The sequence below is a fragment of the Eupeodes corollae genome, chromosome 1 (assembly GCF_945859685.1).
Source record: "Eupeodes corollae chromosome 1, idEupCoro1.1, whole genome shotgun sequence".
NCBI lineage: Eukaryota > Metazoa > Arthropoda > Insecta > Diptera > Syrphidae > Eupeodes > Eupeodes corollae.
In genome coordinates, this window is record NC_079147.1 from 31,149,342 (window position 1) to 31,173,957 (window position 24,616).

The following is a 24,616-nucleotide window of genomic DNA, read 5'->3' on the forward strand; positions in this document are numbered from 1 at the left end:
AAGAAGAATTGTCCTAGGTAATTCTTGCGTTTTCGAGCCAGAGCAGGGCATGTACAGAGAAGATGAAGAATTGTTTTCTCCTCCTCCTCGTCCATACAGCTTCTGCAAAAGTCATTTGAGAATACGCCTAGACGCATAGCATGCTCCCTATTATACAGTGCCCGATTATGACAGCGATTATCGAAACGCTTAGAGATACCAAGAATGTTGATCGCTTTAAATTTAGTATAAGGCAGATGTGTTTTGTGACCTGACAGGTGGTGATGTTATTCCCCCTGATGTTCATCTTCTTCTCAGAGTCTTACATTATATATAGAGATTGATATGACAACATAAGCCAAACGAGGTAGAGTGGGTTGTACTATACCATTTCTGGAGAGGTTATCTACCTTACAATTTCATGGAATGTCTATGGTCCAGCACCCAGCAAAGGAGAATATTAAACTGTTGTTCCATCTCCATTATGGATAACCGACAGTTATGGGCTATTATAGAGTTTTTAGAGTCAGAGTCCAGAGATGATAGCGGCCTGACTATCTGAGAAAATACGGATATCAGATGTTGAAATCACGTTTTCTTTAAGCCAGGACAAGACTTCATTTATCGCCAAAAGTTCCGCCTGGAACACACTACAATGATTGAGAAGTCGGAATGAAAGACTTAGTTTCAGTTGTTCAGAGTACACACCTCCACCAACCCCTTCTATTGTTATTAAACCATCTGTATAAAAATGAATTGACTAATCTTCCAGGAATGTCCTATACCAGAAGATGTGGGAGGTTTAGAAATCTGGAAATGTCTGTCGAATTGCAGTTTCTGATGGTAGTCCAAGATTCCAAAAAATTTCTAAATATTAAAAATTGTTTTGAAACTGTTCCATAAATGTGAAGAACGCAACAAAAATAAGGATGCAATCAGCCAAAACAATTTAATATCAAAATGTTCTAGCTATTATTTGCATTTTTTCTTCGGGCGCAATTTCCAGGAGTCCAGGATTGGAGATAATGTTAGCTCTATACGTTCATTATGTTTTTCAATTAGTTTGCGAAAGTGTCACTTTGTTTTTCTTCGGTGCATTTATATTCCTTTAATTCATATTTTAATCTCAAGCTTTCAAATCAAATTCAACTCAAAAAGTAAATTTAATTTATAAAGTTTAATGATTTTGGTATTTTATAGATACTCCATTTTAAAAAATACACGTTAACAAAGCCCTATAAACTTTTTATGCGCATCAAATAATAAGGTGACATTGAAGATGAGTATCAGGAATTTTGAGGAAATTTTAGTTTTCTCAGTTGTCTTCTTAAAAAAACTGAATATTTGCTCTATCTATCTGAAAAAGTCTTATTAAAATAATTTAATTCATTACTAAAATGATCTATAATTTAAAATTTTGTGAAAAATCTTTAAGATTATTACAAAGTTTTTTGTTGTTTTTGAAACCCAAACCAAATTTTTTAGTAATATCGTTAAATTACTAACAAATTCATAGATGAAACCTTTGCTTATACAAATAAATTGTATACGTTTTATGGCTCATATTATGACCCTTTTGTATGCCTATCCCTATTGCGTCAACACTTTTATTAGCAGAAACCTAGTTTTTGTAAGCAATGTCTTATTTTTGTATAAGAATTGAACATACCAACTACTAGAAAAAGCTTGACGATATACATAATTTGAAGTGTTTTTTAATTCACAAAAATACTTCTTTTTTAATGTATGCATTTAAAAACTTAATATTTTGTTAAATCAGGAGATATAATTTATTTAGTTCATACCTTGACAGAAGAAAAGAAGTAAATTTCTTTAATTTAATAATATAATTTCTTTAATTTTGTAATTTGCCCAAACTAAAGGGATTAATACAGGATCATTTATTTATCATTTGTGAAAGTAATCTACACTAATATTATATTTTTGTATTTTGTATGAAACGAATAAACTCAAAAAGTACTGGACCGATTTTAATTATTATAATTCTTTTTTCATTAAAAAGCTACATAATCACTTAGGAATATAGGCTATATTTAGTATAAGATTACTATAGAAATCTTTAGAGATTCCTATTGAAACCAACCGAAGCTGTAAAAAAATTAGCCATAAAATGTTTTTCATCGCATACGCTGCGAAGAGTATTAATGATAGGACAAACACATGTTCCGCAATATTATAGAATAAATCAATATCTACAAAAAACTTCGCGAGACCATATGTCTAACTATTATAGTTCCGTCACTAGAACTACTTTTTAACATTTAAAAAATTGATAGAAATGCCGATCAAAATCAGACCGTGTTATCCATACCATGTATAAATTTGAATCTAAATAAATAATTTAATATTCAAGACTGTCTCTGTCGGCTCCTTACGCAGTGGACGCAAGCTATATTGAATTGACATTTAATCAACAATTCATTGGCTCTGTTCGAGAGCTATTTTTCAATCAGAAACGACTCAGTAAATGAGATAAACAAAATTATAGTTGAAAAGGTGATTTTAAATGTTTAAAATCTGTTGACACCATGTGCCACGTCGAAGATACAGTGCACTACCCATAGGAATTTTTAAATTCCCTCAATCCTGCTGGCTTTCCACTTCACGAACTAAAATAAAAAATAGGTATGCCTGTTATGCTTTTAATAAATTTAAGCCCTCCCAATATGTGTAATGGTACAAAATTATTGATCAAAGAATAAAGAGATAATGTGATTGTAGCAACTATCATTACGGGTCCCGCGGCCGGTCAGCTCGCACATGTTCCGTGGATCCCGATGATACCCATTTGATGATTTGCCGATTTCTTTTAAAAGGTTACAGTTCCATTTAAAAATATTTTTTGCCTGTTAGGACAAACTTTTTCCACAGTTGGTATCGACTTAAGGAAAGAGTGCTTTTCCCACGGGCAATTGCGTGTGGCACTTTCTCGAGTAGGATCTCCTGAATATCAATACGGTTTGTTTCCACCTACAAATACCACAGCCAACGTAGTGTACAGGGAGGCTTTAAGATAACACACATTTAATTTTTGAATTTAGTGATTTATGGTCGTTTTAAATAGCATGCTTATAACTTAAATATTTGTACCTATTTATGTTCACCAATGCGAAGTCGGGACGGGCGGCTAGTGCTTAGTAGAACATAAAAAGTGATATATAAATGATTGTATCATTTTCTTAAAAAATTAAAAAAAAAAAAAAATATTTTGAATGAATAATGGCAAAAAGTTTTAAACGATTAAGTAAAATGTTAAAGCTATTTTTACCAATTTACTAAGCTTAAAAGATGATTTACATACATTTTAAAGGATTTTGACATCTTACTATTTCTTTAGTATCAAGTATCAACGAAAGGCTATTTTAGTTAAAGCCATATAACATCCGTATAATTTATCTTATAAGAGCAGTGGATGGAACGGTTAATAGGTACGTTTAAGCGTATTTGCTTTGTTTATTTTCACGAACTGGGACTTTTTAGACATGTTTGGATACTCGTTTTTAATAAAATGCAATTAGAAATTTACTAAAATCACTTAGGAAAAGCAAGGTTTAAACTGTTGGAGTCCTTTCTTAAATTGCTAAATATTTTGCAAATTGCTAACTAATAAATTGAAAAATCCTCAACAATAGGTTGTTTAAAATTCTCCGCCAATGTCATTCAAATGGCTGCCTTGTGATAGTTTTCAGAACTCAATCCTTTTGACTTGCATTTTTACCCTTTTTTGAATATATCTTAAGATAATTGGTTGATAACTTGAACAATGACTGAAAAATTATTAAAGTCGATCACTGTCAACGATTATGAGGACAATAATCATCGCTTTATGCTTAAAATGCGGTTACGTTTGAATCACCACTTTTAATAATTGTAAGTTGTAAGGTTTCATAATTTGATTGCGTCGTCCAATGGCAAACGGCTAACTATCGTAAATTACAAACATTCAGTTAAAGCACTTTAAATGACAGTTTTCAAATTCCAGTGCTGCCAACCTCAAAATAAACTATGCTGCTTTTAACATTTAAAAAAGAGAAAATAATTTAAGATGATTTTACAGTACCCTCAAAGCTTTGAACATTGAAATGGGAAGGAAAAACAAAGTTGGGTAAAGCATTCAACTTTCTTCATGTGTCGCTAAAGACAAAATTACTTTACTTTACAGTTCGTCCAAGAGTGAGTTTTTATCCAATCAAATGAACATTCCTAGAAGTTCAAAAATTTGTACAGAATTGTTTCAGTAGAAAAACTAATTGTTTATGAAAAGAACTTTAAAGTAAAAAAAGACATTTAAGCGATTCTCAAGCGATGTAAGGGTTTCGGTTATTTTCGTATTGCTCACCAATTTTTTTAAGATCCTTCGTAAATTATGTACAAACAACTTAAGGTTATTAAATATTATGAGTTTTACTCAAGTTTTGGACGCATTCTAAAAATTATATAGAAGAATTTTTTGAAAGTGCTTTCTGCACATGTTCCTATTATTATCTGTAAGAAAAAAATTATTTGAATTTTTTGAATCCACCGGATTCTTTTAAAACGATGTTTTAAATGTTGTTTTGACAAATCGGAATGATAAAAATGACTTTAAATGGAAAGTGTTTAAAGTACATACTTGCATAGTAAAAAAAGAGTTGAAGTATTCAATGGAAATTAAAGTGAATTAAGAACTCTTATTTATATCATTCTTAATATAGTTATAGAAGTTGTACCTTAATCAATCATACAAAAGACATCAAATATTTCGTTTAAATTTGCAATTCTTAAGTGACTCTATTATTTTTCCCCAAACTTTTTATTATTTTCATAACAAATCTCCAATAAGTAACAAGAATAACTAATAACTTTATATTTATGATCTCTCGTGTGATTCTTTAACCGCAAAAAAGGCGCGCTGCAACAAACAATTAATTATACTATTATTCACACGATCAATAATTTTATAAACTAGTTTGAATTTACTATAACTATAAGTCATAATCTTGATATGGTAAAGATTAAAGACTTATTGAAATTAGAAACCACATTGTATACGGCTATAAAATACTTTCCTAAGATAATTAAATTCTTAAAGGGTGCTTTTTTTAAAAGAGAAATAAATAAATTAAGTGTCGCAACAGTCCGTAGAGAAATGGAGAAATGGAGCCTAGTGACATACGACTCTCAACAATTCCTGTGAGTGAGTTATTTCAGGAATGTAGAGAGCCTACAGATTTAATGCTAAATGCGAAAGGCTTTTTTGAAAATGCACTTCCCAGGATGAAAAAAAAACTTGAGGTGTCAAATTCAATGAATGGGCAAAAAGATTGAACCAAAAGCCTCTAGAATGATTCCAATTTTTTGGAACTCTCCATAACAATTTAAAAATATTGGTAGAAATTTACTTTTTAAGAAAATTATTTTTATTTTTTATTTCTATATTTTGAGAGTATTTTTGACACTGAATCTAAGGACCAGAACAGAACAAAACACCCTTTAAAAAAAATCACATAAATCAAGGGGTGAATGCACAGCAGCACAATACAATAATTTATTCTGTTGTGTAGAATGTCTACCGAATGTATCTACATCTCAACATATTTATTAAGATTCAGGGAAAAAACCAATGCAATTACAAAACCTAGGAAATGTGATCAATTACACTTTTTAATTCATACAATAAAACTATATAATTTTATATGGTTAAGCTTGTTTTGATAACGGGTTTATGTTCAGTTCATATAGTTCTCCCATAAGAACTTTCCGCTTGTTTTAATGTTTTGATAGTTTATATATGGGAATGCACTTTGTTATTTTGTTTTGATTACAATTTGTTTCAAACGTAAAATTATTGTTTTGATTAAAGAAAAAACCTTGTTTTTCTTACTCATCTTTATTTTTCTCAATATTATAGAAAATTATGTAAACGTCGGAATTTGTATACAAATTTCAATAAGTGCAAACGTCAAGGTTCGAGTATCTTCTAAACAACTAAAAAGCTTTTAGAATTTGTGATAAGTTAAATGTTTTCTCAAGTATTTAGAGTTCCATTCATGGAATGAGAGTTAACATTTACACTTTTCACAAGGTTTCTAGTGCTAAAAACACTATTTTGTGAATCATTTACAAAGTATTTCAAATATGTTAACAGTTATTATGGAGTTTAAGATCAGTGTTCGATTTGTTTTTGTATTATAACAAGGAAATAAACACATAACAGACACTGATCTAATACCTTAAGATACAAAATAATGAGTAAATATTTATTGCAATTCAATGTTTTTGCCCACAATGTTTTTCTACTGAGGAAGGGATAAAAGGGAAATCAAACATGGCACAGCATTTCATAATGATAAACAAGATGTCATAAGACCGACTTATTTGCGATGAAAGTTTTGCAATCAATATTAACATTTCAATATGTATTGCATTTTAAATATTTATGATTTAGTTGGAATGACGTTCAGGGGTTGTTGCGTATGTTCTTTTTAAGATCTACAGAAATAAACAAGGGTCTAACTGCTTTTTTAACTTCATATAGGAAGTTATTGTGATGGGTCCGATTTGTGCAACTGGAAATTTGTAACGTGATACTAATCAAGTATATTTTTTGAAAAAAAATCCAACGAAAAATGTCACTTCGGAAATTTTACGAATACAAAATGATTTAGTCTCCAAAACAATTTTGTGCAACAAAAAATAATTTTTTTAACATCTGGTCAAATTTTGAGAAAAATCGAATTGACAGTTTTTTTTTAATCAAAACCTAAAAAAATTATTACTCAAAGTTGGTAAAAATTGATTTTGGACCCAAATATCTTTTCAAAAATTTAAAATTATGGCTTTGAGCTAATTTTTGCTTACAAGAAATATTGTTTTCAACATTCTGAAAAATTGAATTGACAGTTTTTTTCACAAAAAATAAAAACCTAAACAAAAAAATTAATAAGAGTTGATAAAAAATGATTATTGACTCAAATATCTTTTCAAAATTTTGAGATATTGGCTTAAAACTACTTTTATCTTTTAAAAAATATTCTTGTCAACACTCAGTAAAATTCGGAGGAAAATCTAATTTTCAATTTTTTTTTAGAAAAAATAAAAGCCTAACAAAAAAACAATACTAAAACTTAATAAAAATTTACTTGCGACTCAAATAGCTTTTCAAAAATTAAAAATATTGTCTTTAAACTTTTTTTATTTCACAGAAAATTTTGTATTCGATATTCAGTAGTTTTTTTTTGTACAATAAAATCAACAGAAAATAGTACTCAAATTTGGTAAAAAATGATGTTCGGTTCTTGATATCTCTCAAATTAATTTCATTGTAAAAATTTAAGAAATGCTACTAAAATTGGTAAAAATTAGTTTTCGACTAAAAATCTATTTAACAAAAAAATTTAAAAAATATTGCTGGTAGTTTTAAAATGTTTAAGAATAATTCAACTAACAACTTTTTTAACCCAACTCTACAAACTTTTAAGCAAGACAAATCGACAGACGGGATGAGAAGTTATCAGTGTGGGTCGCAGCCTCTTTTTGCTAATTTTGTATTGTTAATTATGTACGGTTCTTTTGGCAAGAATTTATTTTTCGAGAGTATATTTTTTGGTAAATAAAATAAGAAATCCATATCTATAAAAATGTACTCGAGATATTCGAATGGAATATACATTTTGAGCAGAATTTTTGTAGGTTTTTTTTTTTTTAAGTTGTCAAGTCCATATTTCTAAAGATTACTTACTTACTTATACAGATCTATTGAGGGTTTCAGCAGGAAATTGCGTTCTTCCATTGTTTGCGTGCCCTACAAGCTCCCTCCAGTCGACGAGACCAAGCGCTCTTGTGTCAGAAACTGCCTGTCCTTTGTATCAAACCAATTAAAGTTTCTTATGAAAAGTTAAACACGTTACGGTATTTTTATGGCTAAAGTTACAAAACATATGAAGTTTAAAACAAACAAATTTAAAATGACTTTTGGAATGCATACATTTTTATCTTATAAATACAGTTCAAATCTTTTTAGTAACTCACTTAGCTGCTGGAAATTCTCATAAGGTGCAGAACCTGGTCTTTCTCATCGTCTCGAACCCGGGGGTTTCAATTCGAAGATTGTCTTTGCTAGAGCGTTATTGTTCTTTTTCTCCACCTGACTCTTTAGACAGTCCACGTTTAATTTCTCTTCATTATTCGCCCTTCTCACCAAATATCCGCCGAAGAATTTGTCTCTGGAAAGTGCCTGGTATCAATTTCCTTTTTACAGATGAGACTTTGCTCATATTCCATTCTTTAAGGCCAACGCGTTTCGCCTTTTCATCTATATCTGTAAATGCTTCTAGAATAGCTCGCTTGGAACGACCGATGATATCAATGTCGTCCGCATAGCCAATTGCAGTGATTGTGAAGACCTATTAAAGATAGGGCCTTCCATGTTAACAGCACTCTCTTGCACATTAAAGCTCATTTCCTTGCCTGAACCCTGCTCATGTCTGGAGTAGCTCAGATAAGTTTGTAACGTCAGTTTTTCGGGATTGCGAGTCCTGACACCAGCAATAGAAGCTCTAGGCGATTTATGCTAACATATACGGCTTTGAAGTTGGTGAGTGGTTGGTGGTCCCCGACTTAACTTTCAAAGAAGTGACAAATATTTCGTTCAGTTTTTGCGTTTGAGTTTATATCAACTTGGCATTACGTGAAAAATGTTTACTAAAAATTTCATTAAAGCCGATAACGTTATTGCTTCGTGAGATGTTTGGGGTCAACCCAACTTTTAACATTTTTTGAAATTACTTTATACAAAAATATACTTAATGGATTTGATCAAGATCCTTTCTGTATGTCACAAAGTCCATTTCTCTGCAGGTTTTTGAAATATGGCCAACAAAAATGGTTTCCCGAACAAACGGTTATGCGAACACTATACGTACCGATTGCAATAACTTCCTACAAAAATGAAAAAAATATTTAACAGATTAAAAGTATCTTTTGTGAAACTGTTTTAAACAAAGATAAACAAATGCAAACAGTAAATCCTAATACAAATCTCTTTTGTACCTTTTTACTTTTCCAAGGTCTAAGGCTTAGATAAAAATCTATGGCTATTATACTGTTCACCGTAAGCCGGACACTGTTGTGTGCAAACACAGATATTTTGTATCAAATTATTTTAAATTGAATGAATGCAGTATGTGATGTATATTATTTTTTTGTTTCGTTATTAAAAAGTAATGAATGTCTTTCAGTGTAATAGACACATAATTATAATTTTTTTATAGCTATTAAAAATCAATATATAATTATATTAATTTAAGTGTTTGATCGAATCTAAGCTGAAGAAAAAGGTGTTGTATATATTAGGTATGACAAGTTATGACAAAGTAATAATTATTTTAATAAAACTTTGAATACAACAGGATATAATATGTAGTTCGAAATATGGGGTTTACAGTTTATGACAGCTTTGACTTTGAATGGGAGTACTTTTGAAGTCATAAATGACACGATTTAATTGCACGAATTTGGTCTTGTAGCTAAGATATAAGATTTGACAGATAGTTAAAAAAAAGATATTAAAAAATTGTTGTTTCACATTTATACTTTAGTAATTTTAATTTTATCAAGAACTAAATAAATCATAAATCATTCCAAATCTTCACTTAAAATAAAAGGTTTTCAAATTAAATAATAATGAATATTTTATTAAAAAGCTGCACGACAGATGTCTTTTTTTCAATGCTAGGAAGAAATAGGAAAAAAATGGCCAATTAACTTCAAAAAGTATGCAATAAATAATAAGGGTTTTCGTGACGATCAGTTTAGTCATATTTTTTGGTGGGATTTTATTTCTTTTAATAAAAATTGTCAATTATATTTGTCTTAACATTTCAAAAAAGTTAAAACAATATTTGTAATGACCTTCGAGTCCAGTCTCATTTTTATTATTTTTTATTAATATTTTTTCTATTTTAATATTTCTTTTAAAAAGCTATCAGTTGGAAGCTTTAAAAAAAATAATGTGCTAGGTCTTCCTTCGAGGTTTTTCCGAAGGCAGCATAATTTTTTGTTCGCATTATATTTTTTTCAATTTATTTTAACTATACAAAAACGCCCTTATGTCTATTGTATTTATGTTAAAAGCGTGAGTGGTTTGTGAATTTATATAAATAATAAATAAGGTGGCGAAACAGTTCGTTGAGAAGTAGAGCCTATAGACTTACAACTCTCAAACATTCTTGCGTGCGGGTAATGTTGTCAGGGATGGAGAGGACGTACAGTTTTAACCCAAATCTGAACAGCTCTTGAAGGGTTTTCGATTCCTCTCAAAAGGCAGTACCAGTGAAAAAAGCACAGGCAGGGATTGAACCCAAGACCTCTAGCAGGACAGTCCGACGTATAAACCATCACGCCACGGACGTTAACCATCACGCCACGGGTATTTTACTTTGTTTATGGAAATTCTCATTATTCATAAGTCTATATTTAACTCTGTATGAAGTTCTGAGAAAACCTTGAATTTATTAATTTCATAGTTTAAAAAAAAAAGTTTTGGAATTAATTTCAAGTGCTGATTTCGAATCCAAACTTTTATTTTACTTTGAGTATTGGCTCAAGTTTAAAAAAAAACACGTTTGCAACATTATTTTTGATATATTTTATTTCAAAAACTTGATATAATAGAATTGTGCAGACAATAGATTCGTTACAAGCCCAAAATTTTGTTTTAAACCGTTTTTCTTTTTTTAAAAAAATCTTAAATTGTATGAAGGTTTTTCGTATATCATATGAAATAAAGAAATATTTCAACTGAATGGATCATAGATTTTATCGAGAAAAAAAACTACTCTGTAAAATAAGATAGTCTCAACAAGCTTTATATATACGTGATATTTTCGAATTTTAAGAAGTAATATAAAAAACCTGACATTAATTTGATAATTGCTATAATCTTGTTGAAAAGGGTAGACAAGTCCTGTATACTGATTTTGTTATAGCCTTTGACTGCGTGCATCATGGTCTTTTCCTACAAAAGCTTAAGATGTTAGGATTGAATGCTTCATTTTTACAGTGATTAGATTCAGTAGTACCCGTAGCATGATGGTTAGTGCGTTGGACTGTCATGCAAGAGGTCTTGGGTTCAATCCCTGCCTGTGCCACCATAATTTAAAAAAAAAAAATAATTTTCGCGGGTACTGCCTCTTGCGAGGAATTGACAATTCCTTCAACAGTAATTCTTGTCATGAAAAAGTGCTTTCTCAAACTAGCCGTTCGGATTCGGCCTTAAATTGTAGGTCCCTTCCATTCCTGACAACAGTACTCGCACACAGGAATGGTTGAGAGTTGTAAGTCACTAGGCCCTGGTTCACAACGGACTGTTGCGCCACCCCATTTGATTTTTTTTTTAGATTCATACCATTTTGATAGAAAAAAAGCCATTAAAATTGATGATTGTGTTTCAAATCTTATGAACGTGTTGTCGGGTCTTTCACAAAGCAGTCATTTGGGTCCACTTCTTTTTATAATCTTTATAAATGGTTTACCTTCTGTTTTTAAATTATGTAAATGCATGATGTACGCCGATGATGTGAAAGTTTTCACAGTAACATCTTCACTTGTAGATTGCTTATTAATGCAGTTGGATATAAACAATCTTCTTAATTAGTGCGACTACAATCATCTTCAGCTGAATTACTCGAACTGTAAAATTTTTAGTGTATCTAAGTCTTCATATCTTATTGACTTTGAATATAAATTCTATTTTAAGGATGCCTATACTTTGAAGACCTTAGTTATGTCTATAGTTCTACCTGTTTTAGAATATTGTTGTACCGTCGGTCTCCTTGTTATGAAAATAATATTTTGAGAATCGAAAGAGTTCAGAAAAGATTCACTCGTTATGCGATTCGAAAGCTTAACTGATTATAAATCAATGTGCGCTTTTATTGCCTTAAAATGCTAAAATTTCGTAGACAAGCCCAAAGTGTTTTGTTTATTAAGAATATTATTGATAACAGAATAAATTCCTTTGATTTCCTTTCACTAATTCCATTCCATGTCCCATCACGAGTTTTTCGCAACATTTTTATGGTTTAAATGAACCAATAACGCGTTCGCTGTAGCTATTTAATATGGTTTATAATGAAATTGACCTTTGTATGAATAGAGATTGTTTTAAGAAAAAAAATTCTTGAAATATGTAATTGATTAAATATTTAATTAAATTTAATCTAAAATTCCTTGTAAATATGTATGTATATACATATATTATTAGCTTTATTATTTTGTAGTAATTTTGTAATCAGTAGATCTTCGATCAATGGATAAAATAAATAGATAAATATTTCAAAATTCTTAGCAAACTTTAAGTGACACAAGGAAGAATTGTTATCTGAATGACAAATAATATTCTATTTCTAAAAAAAAAATAAAAAATATAGCTAAGTTTTTAGTTTGAGTCTAGAAATAACTTATATTATTTTCATTAGTTATTTATTTCTAAGGTTAACTACTGTGAGCAATCTTACAATTTTACAACTGTTAGGCTGGTGGAAAGATAAGTTTTATGGAATTTTATTTAATTCATGATATTTTATATTTTATAAATAGGGTTAGTCCTAAAAAGCATATTCAAAGTCCTTCATCTCTAGATTCATTTAGAAAAGGTGCGTGTCCGAGGATTTTCAAAATGATCAAATTGAAATATTTATATTTTGGTAAAATATAAGGATCTGTCAAATTATTTAAGGATTTTTTTGACTTCAAAGTCAAATCGAATGATTAATTTCTTACTGTATTTCAAATAAAAAACTGTATTTCAAACATTCATTGCAATATATCAACTTACGTACATATGTATATATTACCAAATTAAAGTCCAAAATCAAAAAGCAAAAGTTAAAATGACACACACGAAAAAAAAACGTAAGAAAAAATAAACATAAACAAAAAGTGCAAATTACCCCAGTGACCCACTAAAGATAAAAATAAAACACATTCTCACATAACATCTCACAACCAAAAAAAAGTCAAAATAAAAATAAAATTCAATTACTTTGTAATCACCCTTTGACACGTCACATAATCAACTAATTACAGAGTTTTTTTTCTCAAACCCAAAAATTGTCCCATTAGCAATAACTGAGGAATACTTATCATACAAGTGAAAAACACACAAAATTAGATGTAAGAGTTTGAAGGCATTTCGGGCTTCTTCTCTCACAATGTTAAAATGCAAGAATTAGTATTAAAAACTTAAATTTAGATTTAGGTATGATAATAATGATTATGTTAACGGATGTTTTGAGAAAGCTTTAATTTTTGTTTAACACCCATATGATGACTATAGACTAAGAGGTACTAACATACTCGTATGTGTAATGATTAAGTTTAGAGATAATCTTCTCAAGAGGTTTCCTCCTTTTAATTTGGATTGTATACAAAAATAAAAGTTTATAGGAAGGTATAGCGTAAGAAGTATCAAATTACATTTCATAAGTTTATTTTTGTAGGTCGCAATAATTTTGTGTTTGGAATACGCCTTTGACTTACAACTTTGGTGTCAACTATTTGTATGTATATAATAAAGTGTGAACATTTCTTGGCATAACCAATCAACTTGGAGCATGCTTATGATGTCCTAATTTATTCTATCTGTGTTAAACAGAAAAAATAAGCAGTTTAGTTTTGGCTTGGGAGCTGAAATAATTTGATCTCAAAATGATGTTCTTTAAATCGTTTTTAATTGTATAAGGGTTTGAAATGCGACTTGATTTAAAGAACCTACCAAATACTATTTTTAAAGAATGTAAATATGTAATAATCCCCCAAAAACAGGGCCAATAGTTGTGAAAGACCGAATATAAACAATTATCATATTGACAAATCGACGATGCATAAGTTTATTCATGTCATATGTTTTTTTAATAAATCAAATTTTCCGCTAATAGTGAAAATGTTTCTTAGACCTTCATCACTTGAAATACTTTTTTAGAGTTACTAAATCTAGAAATCAAATTGAATCCGAAAAGATATTTTGGTTGTATCAAAAATTCAAAAACAAAAATGTTATAGAAATTTTTTAGAACCTACTTTGGGACATTTGATTAATTTTGAATAACTTCACTTGAAAATAAGATATATTTTAAGAAGCTACACCATGGGTGCGGTTATTATCTGACAAAAAAAAAACACATTTTTCATGATCACTGTTTTCACAGTTTTCTTCCTGGCAATAAAAATGGACCTTTTTACTTATATAAAACTTTTTTTTTGGCTATCTAAATTTATGAAGCATGGTTTTCCAAATGTATATTAATTTCTTAAATAAGCAATATTCATGTCATTTTGTATAATAATGGAAAAATCTTCATACGTTGATAGATTTATCGTGTCTAAAAAAATCTGAAAGAAACGCTAAACCATTTTTGTTCGAAACGGTTTTCAACAGAAAAAGTCAAAATAGTTTGAAAGCAAACTTTGTTCTTGGGACGAATCTGTTGTAACCGAAATTCTATAACATCAAGCTTTTTAAATATATCAAAAAAAATACAAATACATAATATTGAAAATTGATATTTTTAAAAGTTGAGTTAAAATTAAAGTTTGTATTCAAAAGCAGCACTAAAAATTTAGTCCAAAACGTATTTTTCAAAACTATGAAAGTACCACTTTCAAAGTTTTTGCAAAACTTCATAAAGAGTCAAATAAAGACTTATAACTATTGAACATTTTAAAAAAGGAAGTAAAATAATAAAATTTTTAAATTGTATTTGAAAGAGAAAGATGTGTACTTGCAAAATTATCATACAACACAAAACACAGAATTTTTCGACCAATGAAATATGAGACCGACTAATTATTGAAGCAAACTAGATAGCTTCTAAAAATACCACATTATATGTCATAATTTTTCAAAGTTTAGAATCAGTTAAGCTAAATAGACACATTCCCAATTCCACAAAACCTGAACAAATTATGCAGCTCAACCTTTCCCAGAACTACTTTGGGAAAGGTTGGATTTTGGAGATTATAGCAAACATACAGACAGACAGACAAACACTTGTGATAATATTGTGCTGTACAAACTAAAAGCAAATTTATTACTTTTAAATATTTTATGGTACTTAAAAACTTTCATAGACCTGGAAAATCTTAATTTGTTTTTCTTAAGAAACTGTAACAATTTTAAATTATTTTATTTCTGTTCAAATTTAGAATATACAATTTTTTGAAACACCTTTTCCAATTGAGTTAAATAAAAAAAAGCATATAATCCACTCTTCCAATGATCTAAAAAATCGAAGCTTTTACAATTATATATGATTTTGGTAAATGATATAACTAAATTGAAGAAGTGTACCAAAGTCTTAGATTATTTGCGAAAACTGTACGATCTAAAAAAGAAAGGCAATTATTGTTTTCAAAACTGTAAGTCAGGAAGTTCAAAAAATAAGTATCCTCTAGTCTAGAATTTTGTTTAAGATCTTGAAATTTTCAAGGTCCATCATATATTCGTAGTACCTACAAATAAACTACACCTTAATAGTTACAACCCCCTATTAGGTTACTTCAACAGAATATGTTCACTGTAGCACAGTGTAATCCATATCATATACTGCCAACCTCTAGGATCATGCCAAAGATTTTGAAACCGTACGTATTTCCCAATTACAAATTAATCAAATTTAAGGGTAAATTGGAAACGAGCGTGAATTCCTGAAGATTAATAAATACAAAAATAAACCATTTAAAAAAGGTATAACAACGTGCGGCAAAACTAATGAAATTTGTACATTTTATGTTTTTACAACATGAGTATTTATAACTTTTTTTTGTCAATATTAATGACGTATTCAGTTTTCTCAATCTCAGGAAATAATGAGCCCAGGAATCACAGTCATTATCAATCGTTTTTAACTATGTTTAAGACCGGTGAATATGGTAGCCATGCCAAAAACTTCACGTCTTCCGATTGAATCCAACTTCTAACAAATCTGAAAGAGTGGATAGGGTCTTGTTGGAAAATTCAATGAAAGGTCCAAAAATGTATTTAATTTTTGGAAATATCTATTGCAGCAAACATTTATTGTTATTCCCGTTCATAATGGACAAAAACTCCAAGTGCATTGTGTTAGGTTATATTAGTATAAGGTTATAGTCTTGACAAAATAAGATCATTTTTTCTTATATCATGCAAATAAAAGTTGTAAATATCGGGACCGTCAAGGTTAAAGTTTTGTTTATCCGAAACGACAACGCGTTTCCTTTCACTGCTCTAATAAATATGCTCTTTTTGCTAAATTTATCCGATGATCCTTATGTACTATCCAGAAGACAGGATTATTTTTTATTTTTCTTCTCTGAATAATATCACTTTTTTGTATTATCTTTTGAACCGTTGTTATGCTGACTGATACTCAACTTTTAGTCCTTATTTAAGTTTATGGTTGTTATTTCTGCCCTGTGCTCTTTTAAATTATTTTTTTTTTTGCAAGTCAGCACCTAACTTACATCCAAGTGAGGCACCTTTTCATACGCTTTTTTAGTAGTTCGTTATTTGATATTGATCAATTCCATTGATCGTTTTCAATTTTCCTTTTAATTGCACATTGGTAATGTGGTGTTATCTTTAGTAAACTTTTCCGGTTGAAAAACTTTCACTAGGCATACAAAGCGAACATCGATTTAAAAATTTGTGGCTTCATCCTAGTGGTTTGCAGTGTAAGTATGTCCAATACTTTAATCACAGAACAATATATAAATAAAAACAAACAAAGGACTTGACTTTACATAAAAAACTTCTTCGGGACTTTTTTTTAAGCGATTAGACTTTTTTCAAAAACAAGACATTTGAGAAACCTTTGCCACACGCACGCGTCAAAATTCTAAAATTTATTATTCATGCAGCAAACTGCATGTTTAACACGTCAGTTAAAAACAAAATTAATATCGCTCGTGGTGGATCGTACTGACGCAGTAGCACTCTTAAATAATACGCTAACGCCGCTACGCGTATATAATGCAGCAGCAGCTGTTAATCATTTAAGGCAATGATAACCATCTGATTTCGTCTGCGCGAAAGGAATGAAAATAAAGCAATACACCATTCGTAGAGTCAATTAATCATTTCATAAAAAGAATGTGTGACTTTAACGAGTGTGAAATTCGAACCACACCAAACTTAACAGTCTGTGGATATGGATAGTAGATAGATAGATCAAGACCTCACCTTCCTTTGGTTTTTTGAATCACTTAACATGTCCGACATCCGTGTGAAAAGAGTGTATCGTCCGTAACCGTGGTGGTATTTTGTATGTTTACTTTTTTTTTGGAATTGTTGGTTTTAATAATCAAGTGCAATCAACTATGTTACTGACCTTGGTCACCTGTTCACACTTGATTTTTTATTACAGGTTAAATTAAAATTTGGTTATGTGTGAAGTGTGCTAAGAGCTTTAATTTTTGTTTTTATTATTTGGGGAATTTAATGTTAAAGGTGCGTAGCGTAGCGCATAATAGTCACAAGGGTTTTATGAGACTTTTTTTATGATTACAGATGAGATGATTACCATCTATGATATTTTGATTGTTTTTTGTTTTTGTCTTAAGACGAAATCTGTTTTATTACATTTAAAAACTAAAAAAAAGTAATAGATTTTTCATAATTTTAAACAACAATGAAAGAATTTTTAAGTTATTTTATTTTTGTTTCAATAATCTTTTCAACTCTTAATTACAAACTGATCTCTTAAAAATATTAAAGTTTTGAAAAAAAAGTATTCTTTTACTTTTGAAATCTCTCCAAACCCCGTTAAGGGCTTATTTTGAAACACTGTATTTCAAAAATAACGTTTTAAGTTAGTGGAACATTAAAAAGTCTCAATTACCCAAGCCTTAAAAAAAATAATCAACATTATTTCCTAGCTCAACTTCATAAATATGGTGGAAGCGACTCACACTGATCTTCTCATCTAAAAATTAAATTAATTAATCGAATACCAATTTTAGTATCATCTTTTGAAAGATTATATTTCTTATGCAAAAACATTAAGATTGGATTTTTCTAAGACCATTATCTTCTGTTAACAACACAATTCAGGGACCTTAAAACGTCAAGAAATGTCAAAATTTCAATTCGACAAATCGGACCGCTTACAATAACTTCCTTTGGAAAGTAAACAATATCTCGTTATTACTTTTTTATGAATTTTTGGTACCCAGAAGATATACATATCTTTTTTTAACTTTTTTGTTAGATAAAATTTTGAGTCTTAAGAACGTACTTTAAATATATATATATATATAGATTTATTTTGAACGTGTCTTTATTTGACATCCGGAGTTATAAATGCCTACGGTTTATTTCTTGTATTTTAAAGTGTCATCGCTAAAAACCCCAAATGCTAAAGAGTATAAGCTCTATAGTAAGGTATTCCCTGCACAGCACCATTACATTTTCTCTCAAAAAATCTTTTTTATTTGGTCTATTGGATATTTAAAAGTTAAAATAATCCGTTAATATAAAGTCGTACAATTTTAAGCCATGATTTCGGAGTTTAAAATGTTCAAACTTTACAAAGTCAGCAATTCCGAATCCTAAATTTCATATTTGTATATATAAGAATCATTTTGGTTCCAAATAAGTTCTCTAAATTCAAAAATAAAGTTCAAACCGTTTTTGATTAAGTTGCCATATTGGTTTTCCAGTTGCCACCAGTTTCTTCTTTCTTAGAAAAATGTGCGTCTTATGTTAGATAATCGGTCTCTTGAAAATTTGTGTGAGGAATATTAATTTATGTGAAACTAGAATTAATTTTTCAATGTAAACCTAACATTCTAAAATCATATGGAGGACTATGATAACTTTTACTTATCCTTAGGTGCTAATTTTAGAAATTATAACTCACAATAAGACATAGACACATGACCCTTTCTTTATCTTCTTCATTTCTATACAGATCATAAAATAAAATTCAGGGTTTTTATCAACACAATCTACATAATTAATTTTATATGAAGTAATTTATTATAACTTTTATCATGATCATAATTCATCATGCACCGCTTTTCTTCTTTTTTGTTTTTGAATGGTTTAATTTATTTGTATAAATTCAGCAATGAATCAGAATTGTATTTTGTGAGTAAATCTATTTCCCTAAAAACACTTTCAAGTTCGACGCTTAAAAACTCTACTTTGCAAGAAGAAGCTAATAGATTTTTTTTACCTAATAAACAAAAAGAAAAACTTGAAGATTTTCAGACGATGAGTAATAAAGACAATAAAAATGTCATTAAAAAACAAACATAATTTAATTCGTGTGAATGCGACATAATGTAGAGTATGTAGGTAGTTACCTACATAAATATTATAAACATATTAATAGAATCGTGCCCTAATATTCATAAATGGGGCCATTGGATTAAATGCAAATTGTGCATATTTTTCCGCATGCACAAAATAAATATTCTACTATTGCATTAAGTAACATAAATATTTTCTTTGGTTTACTGAAGAGAAAATTGTTATGAAATATCAATGAATTTCATGCGAAAACAATCAATATATGTATAGTTTATGGCATATACGATTTATATCGGGTGTTTTTTTCTAAGAGCTCGAGAACTTTAAATAATAATGCTTGATAGATATATTGTTTTAATAAGTTTTATATTATTATAATCTGGGGCATATTTCATATAAAGGGTGTGCCAAAATTAACGCAAGATTTGAATTAAATAAAAAACGCCGTTTTTAGTCTTTTGATAGTTATATTTTTATTGACTCGTAAAGTACAAAGGATAGGGTTATGTATGGAATAACACATCGGACAAATGGCCTCCACGGCTTTGCATGCACATGCGCACTCTTTTGTTGAAATTTTCCATGACCATTCTGCATAAATGTGGCTGAATTTCGTTGATGCAGCGTTGAATCTCCTCCTTTAATGCACGGGTGGTTGTGGGCTTGTTGACATAGACTTGTGATTTCAAATAACCCCATAAAAAGAAGTCTAATGGTGTTAAAGCACACGATCTAGAAGGCCAATTTTGATCACCGAAACGAGAGAGTACACGACCTGGAAATGTCTCATGCAGTTATTGAATTGTTTCACGGGCTGTATGACATGTGGCACCGTCTTGTTGAAACCACATATTGGACACATCAATATCATCCAATTTTGGCAGAAAGAACTGTGTAATCATGTCGCGATATCGAGCAACAGTAACAGTCACTGCTTGATCAGCATCATTTTCAAAAAAATATGGCCCAATTATGCCTCCAGCCCAAAATCCACACCATACAGTCACGCGTTGTGGATGCATTTGTTTTTCGATAATCACATGTGGGTTATCCGAACCCCAAATGCGGCAATTTTGGCGATTGACAAAGCAATCAAGATGAAAATGTGCTTCATCGCTTAGGATGATTTTGCTCGAAAAATCAGGGTCCATTTGTTGATGTTCAATAATCCATTTAACGAACTCTCTTCTCTGTCCATGGTCATTAGGCTTCAATTGTTGTGTTAATTGAATTTTGTAAGCTTGAACACAGATCTTTGGTGAGTATACGCTGTAGAGAGGTTCTTGAAATTTGCAATTCTTGTCCACGACGTCGAATTGAGATTCCTGGATTGTCAGCAACACTCTCACGCACTGCTTCGACATTCACATTTGAACGGCTTGTTTTTGGACGACTAGTGTGTTTGGCGTCTCCAACGGATCCAGTCTCCATGAATTTTTCAATTAATCTCTTCACAGTTGACGAAGTTAAAACACTATTCCGATCATATTTTGTATGAAATTTTTGAACTGCAGCCGCCAAGCTTTCACTATTTTTGAAATATTCTTTAATAATGAAGACATGTTGTTCTATCGTGTAACTCTCCATTTTTAATAACCCTAGCTGTCAAATTGCTTTTTTTTTAGGGTTGCCAACACTTCACTGCACGAATGGCGGCAAATTCAAATCTTGCGTTAATTTTGGGACACCCTTTATATTGACAATTTCGATGGGTGGCAGGTGACAAATTTGTTAATTTACAACATTTTCCTTAACCAATTTGACAATTTTTTAGAATTGTAAGAAAATATCCGAAAATTGTCATCTTTTCGTGTCATAAGGAAATTGTCTCAGGAATTTTCTGACAAATTTCGTTTGGCAATTCTTTTATGAAATGAAAAAAATTACAATTTATATATTCGTCAATATTTAACTGACAATTGCTACGATAAACCCAGTTACAGTCAAGTGTAGACAGTAAAATATATCTTTTTTTTGTATATATATTTAGTACACTTATATTGAGAATGTTATTCATTTTAAGACTCTCAAAGTTTAATACACTTCACTTTTTAATAATAAAACACGATTTTGCAGGCTTTGACATTTTAAAATTGAAAGAGTGTCAGTGTTCTGTTAATTTTACCAGCGTAAAAATTGGTCGATAAATGATGTAAATTGAAACAAAATGCAAAGGTTTAGTTAAATATATCGCATTTTTTCGATCTCAATACATTTCAAGATTGTTCTTCTTCTTCGTTGGGACCGAGCTTCCTTCTTGACAGATGATCTCCATGTTTCTCTTGGCCTTCTACCTTGAGGATTCCATTGAAAGCACTGCTTTTCTATGTTGTCGTCCGGCTTCCAATCCAGAGCCACTTTCTCTGCGCGATGTCAACATCCACTTTTTTTACAACGTCCTAAGCCACAGTTAATCGTTAGATATGGTGTGTGGCGATCGGATGTTCAGGATGTAATGTAGACAGCGGTGACAGAAGTTTGCAACCTTCTCGAGATGTCAGCAGAGCACTTCCAGGTTATAGGAGCACGGATTTTACGTTGGACTCAAACAACTTTAACTTGGTACGGAGCGCTATTTTCCTGGAGTTTCAAACTTTATAAAGGATTCCGAATGCACTGCGGGTTTTTTTTATTCTATTTGTGACATCCGGGTCCGTTCCACCATCAAGTGCCAAATAGCTTCGTTTCGTTTTCCAAAACAGACTTAACAAGTGGCAACAAAATACCGGCAGCCAAGTCGGCGTCTGCTTTGGGGAATTCGGCAGGTATGCAATCCAGCCCAGCTGCTTTGTTGTTCTTTAAAAGATGTATCGGTCAATATTAATTGGTCTGGTGGATCTACGTAATTTTCGGCAGTTGATGATTTGAATTAGCGTTTGCATTTGCATTCTGTTCATTGATCAGCAATGTACCAGAAGTGCTCCTTCCATCTCCGCAATTGATCTTCCATTAACACTTAAAGACTACCGTTCGTGCTACGAATAGGATGGTTGACAATATTTTGTTGGACTACAAGGTTTTTAGTGATTTTGTACGGCATCCTCGCCGAACCTCTTCTTGAATCTTCCTCAGCGCTTTCTGCCAATTTGTCTAACCTGGCCTTCCTATCTCGTCTCACACACCTCTGCACTACCTTTTGAGCTGCTCTATACTTACATTTCAAGATTACACAATAAAACTGTCACGAAAAATGTGGCAGCATATGACGACAAAATTGACATGCCAAAATTTGTCATTATATTTTTCAGATAAATTTACCACCTGTCAATGTTTCATAAAATACAGATTTGTCAAACAAGTGCGACAAATTTCTAGTTCATAAATATGATTGCCGGTATAAATACATATGTTTGTCAACCGCATCTACGAGTTTTAGACTACATTTGATGAGTAAGATGTTTCACGCAACAACTTAAAATATCATCCAAAAAGGTATTTCAGAGTCATTAGTAAGCCACGACCAAAAAACCAATAAACAGGTCCAAGATTTTGAATTAAAGTTGTCCCAAATTGATTTTAAATCATAGGGATTTTACCTTCAGAGTAACGATTTTGACATCTTCAAAAATTTTGAGAAAAATTTAAGTAATGTTTTTTTTACAAAAACGATTCAACGACAAAAATTAAAAATGTAAGCTTCAAATTAGTTTCATCTTACAAAAAATATTGTTTACAACATTAAGTAAAATTTTAATAAAAATTCAACAGTCACTTTTTTCATAAAACTTTAAGTCTATCGATTCTCGATATGACTTGAAATGATTTCATTCTGTGCTAAATTTTGTTGTTAACGGAAAAATCCAATCTGTTTTTTGTTTATATAAGGTATGTAATTAAAGTTGTTAAAAAATGGTTTTCCACTAACAATCTCGGAACAAAATAGTTAATTAACTTTTAATTTATTTATCTAGCACATAAATATTGTTATTAATATTTTGTTAAAGTAATCAGTGTGAGAAGCTTCCCCCTCTTTTACTATTATTTCATTCTGCGCTCCTACGAAAAGTTTATATTAAAATTTGGAACATTCATAAAAAAGTAATTACCAGATATTTTATTAAATTATTCTCAAAGGTGGAAATAAAATTCTCCTTTAATGTAAGAACTATATATTAAATATTTATTACATATAAATATTTAACATATATGAATCTTATTTTGAGAAAAATAATATTTAAACAAAAACTTTATGAATTTTTTTAATGCATCAACATTAACAATTAAAATGTCAAATTATGAGTTTTAAGAAGAGGTCTATGCTTAGTCTGATGATAAGTTTGAAAAGTCTGTTTTTGCGCGTTCTAGCAAAATTTGATGTATAATATTATTTAAAAAATCTCTTCCCGACCAGTACAAAATAAAATTTGTTTTTAGCACTGAAAAATATAAAAATTACGCTGTATTTATAAAATACAGACAATTAAAATTTATTACTTTTTCCAAAAATTAATATTAATTTAAATTCTATTTAATGGAAGCAATTTATTTGATTTTATAAATTCAGTGCAGAGATAATTTATTCTTTTTGTTTCAAAAAAGATAACATTTTTAAAGCAAATAATAAATACTTGTTCATCGTATAACAATATTCCAGTTTGGATAAAAGAATTTTTATTAACATATGAAATGATAAAATATTTAACCTAATTAATTAATTTATTATTGTTTTTATTTTTTTAAGGCTTTTATTACATCAATTTACGATGGATGGCGGGACCTGATGGACAACAAATCAGATCCGCGAACGAGAGATTGGCCATTGATGAGTTCACCATTCCCCACAATAGCAATAAGTCTTACATATGCATATTTTGTTAAGGTAAGTTAACAATAACAACAAAAATCCACACCTTAGTGCATTCATATACCTTATAATTTGTAAGTTATATTATAATATATAATATAGTTTATAGGACCTTATAAGTGAACGGATTCATTTTCTTAAGTGCAATATTATGCATATATATACATAGATATTACATAGCAGGTATAGTCATCAACATTTCAAGAGAAGAAGAAGAAACTTCTTTTTATTGAAAGTTTCCATTTCAATGAGCAAAACAAGAATACAGTGGACATAGTTAACGTTTAAATGTTAAATGAAATTGAATGTCCACTGAAAGGCTCAATATTAAAATTAAATACATTTAAATTCTAAATATTGTACCATTAAACCTCTTAGCCTAACTTGGAAAGTTATAGCTCTTTCTTGAATAAAAATGTAGATCTTTTAAAATCCTCAATTGGTAGTTGTTCAATTGATTGCTAGTACCCCCTTAAAGAATTGACAACTGTCACTTAAAGTAAACATTGATAATTATGATTTGACGCCCTAAATCGCTC

General features: G+C 30.1%; 1 protein-coding gene across 3 annotated transcripts in view; it reads left to right on the plus strand.

The window, feature by feature from the left end:
• LOC129939165 (elongation of very long chain fatty acids protein 7) overlaps positions 1 to 24,616 on the plus strand; it is a 72,235-nt gene that overhangs the window by 34,804 nt on the left and 12,815 nt on the right. For all 3 annotated transcript variants that reach the window (XM_056047068.1, XM_056047067.1, XM_056047069.1), the window contains one exon: positions 23,955 to 24,092. In XM_056047068.1, the coding sequence (XP_055903043.1) occupies positions 23,955 to 24,092 (138 nt within the window). The remainder of the gene's footprint in view (positions 1 to 23,954; positions 24,093 to 24,616) is intronic.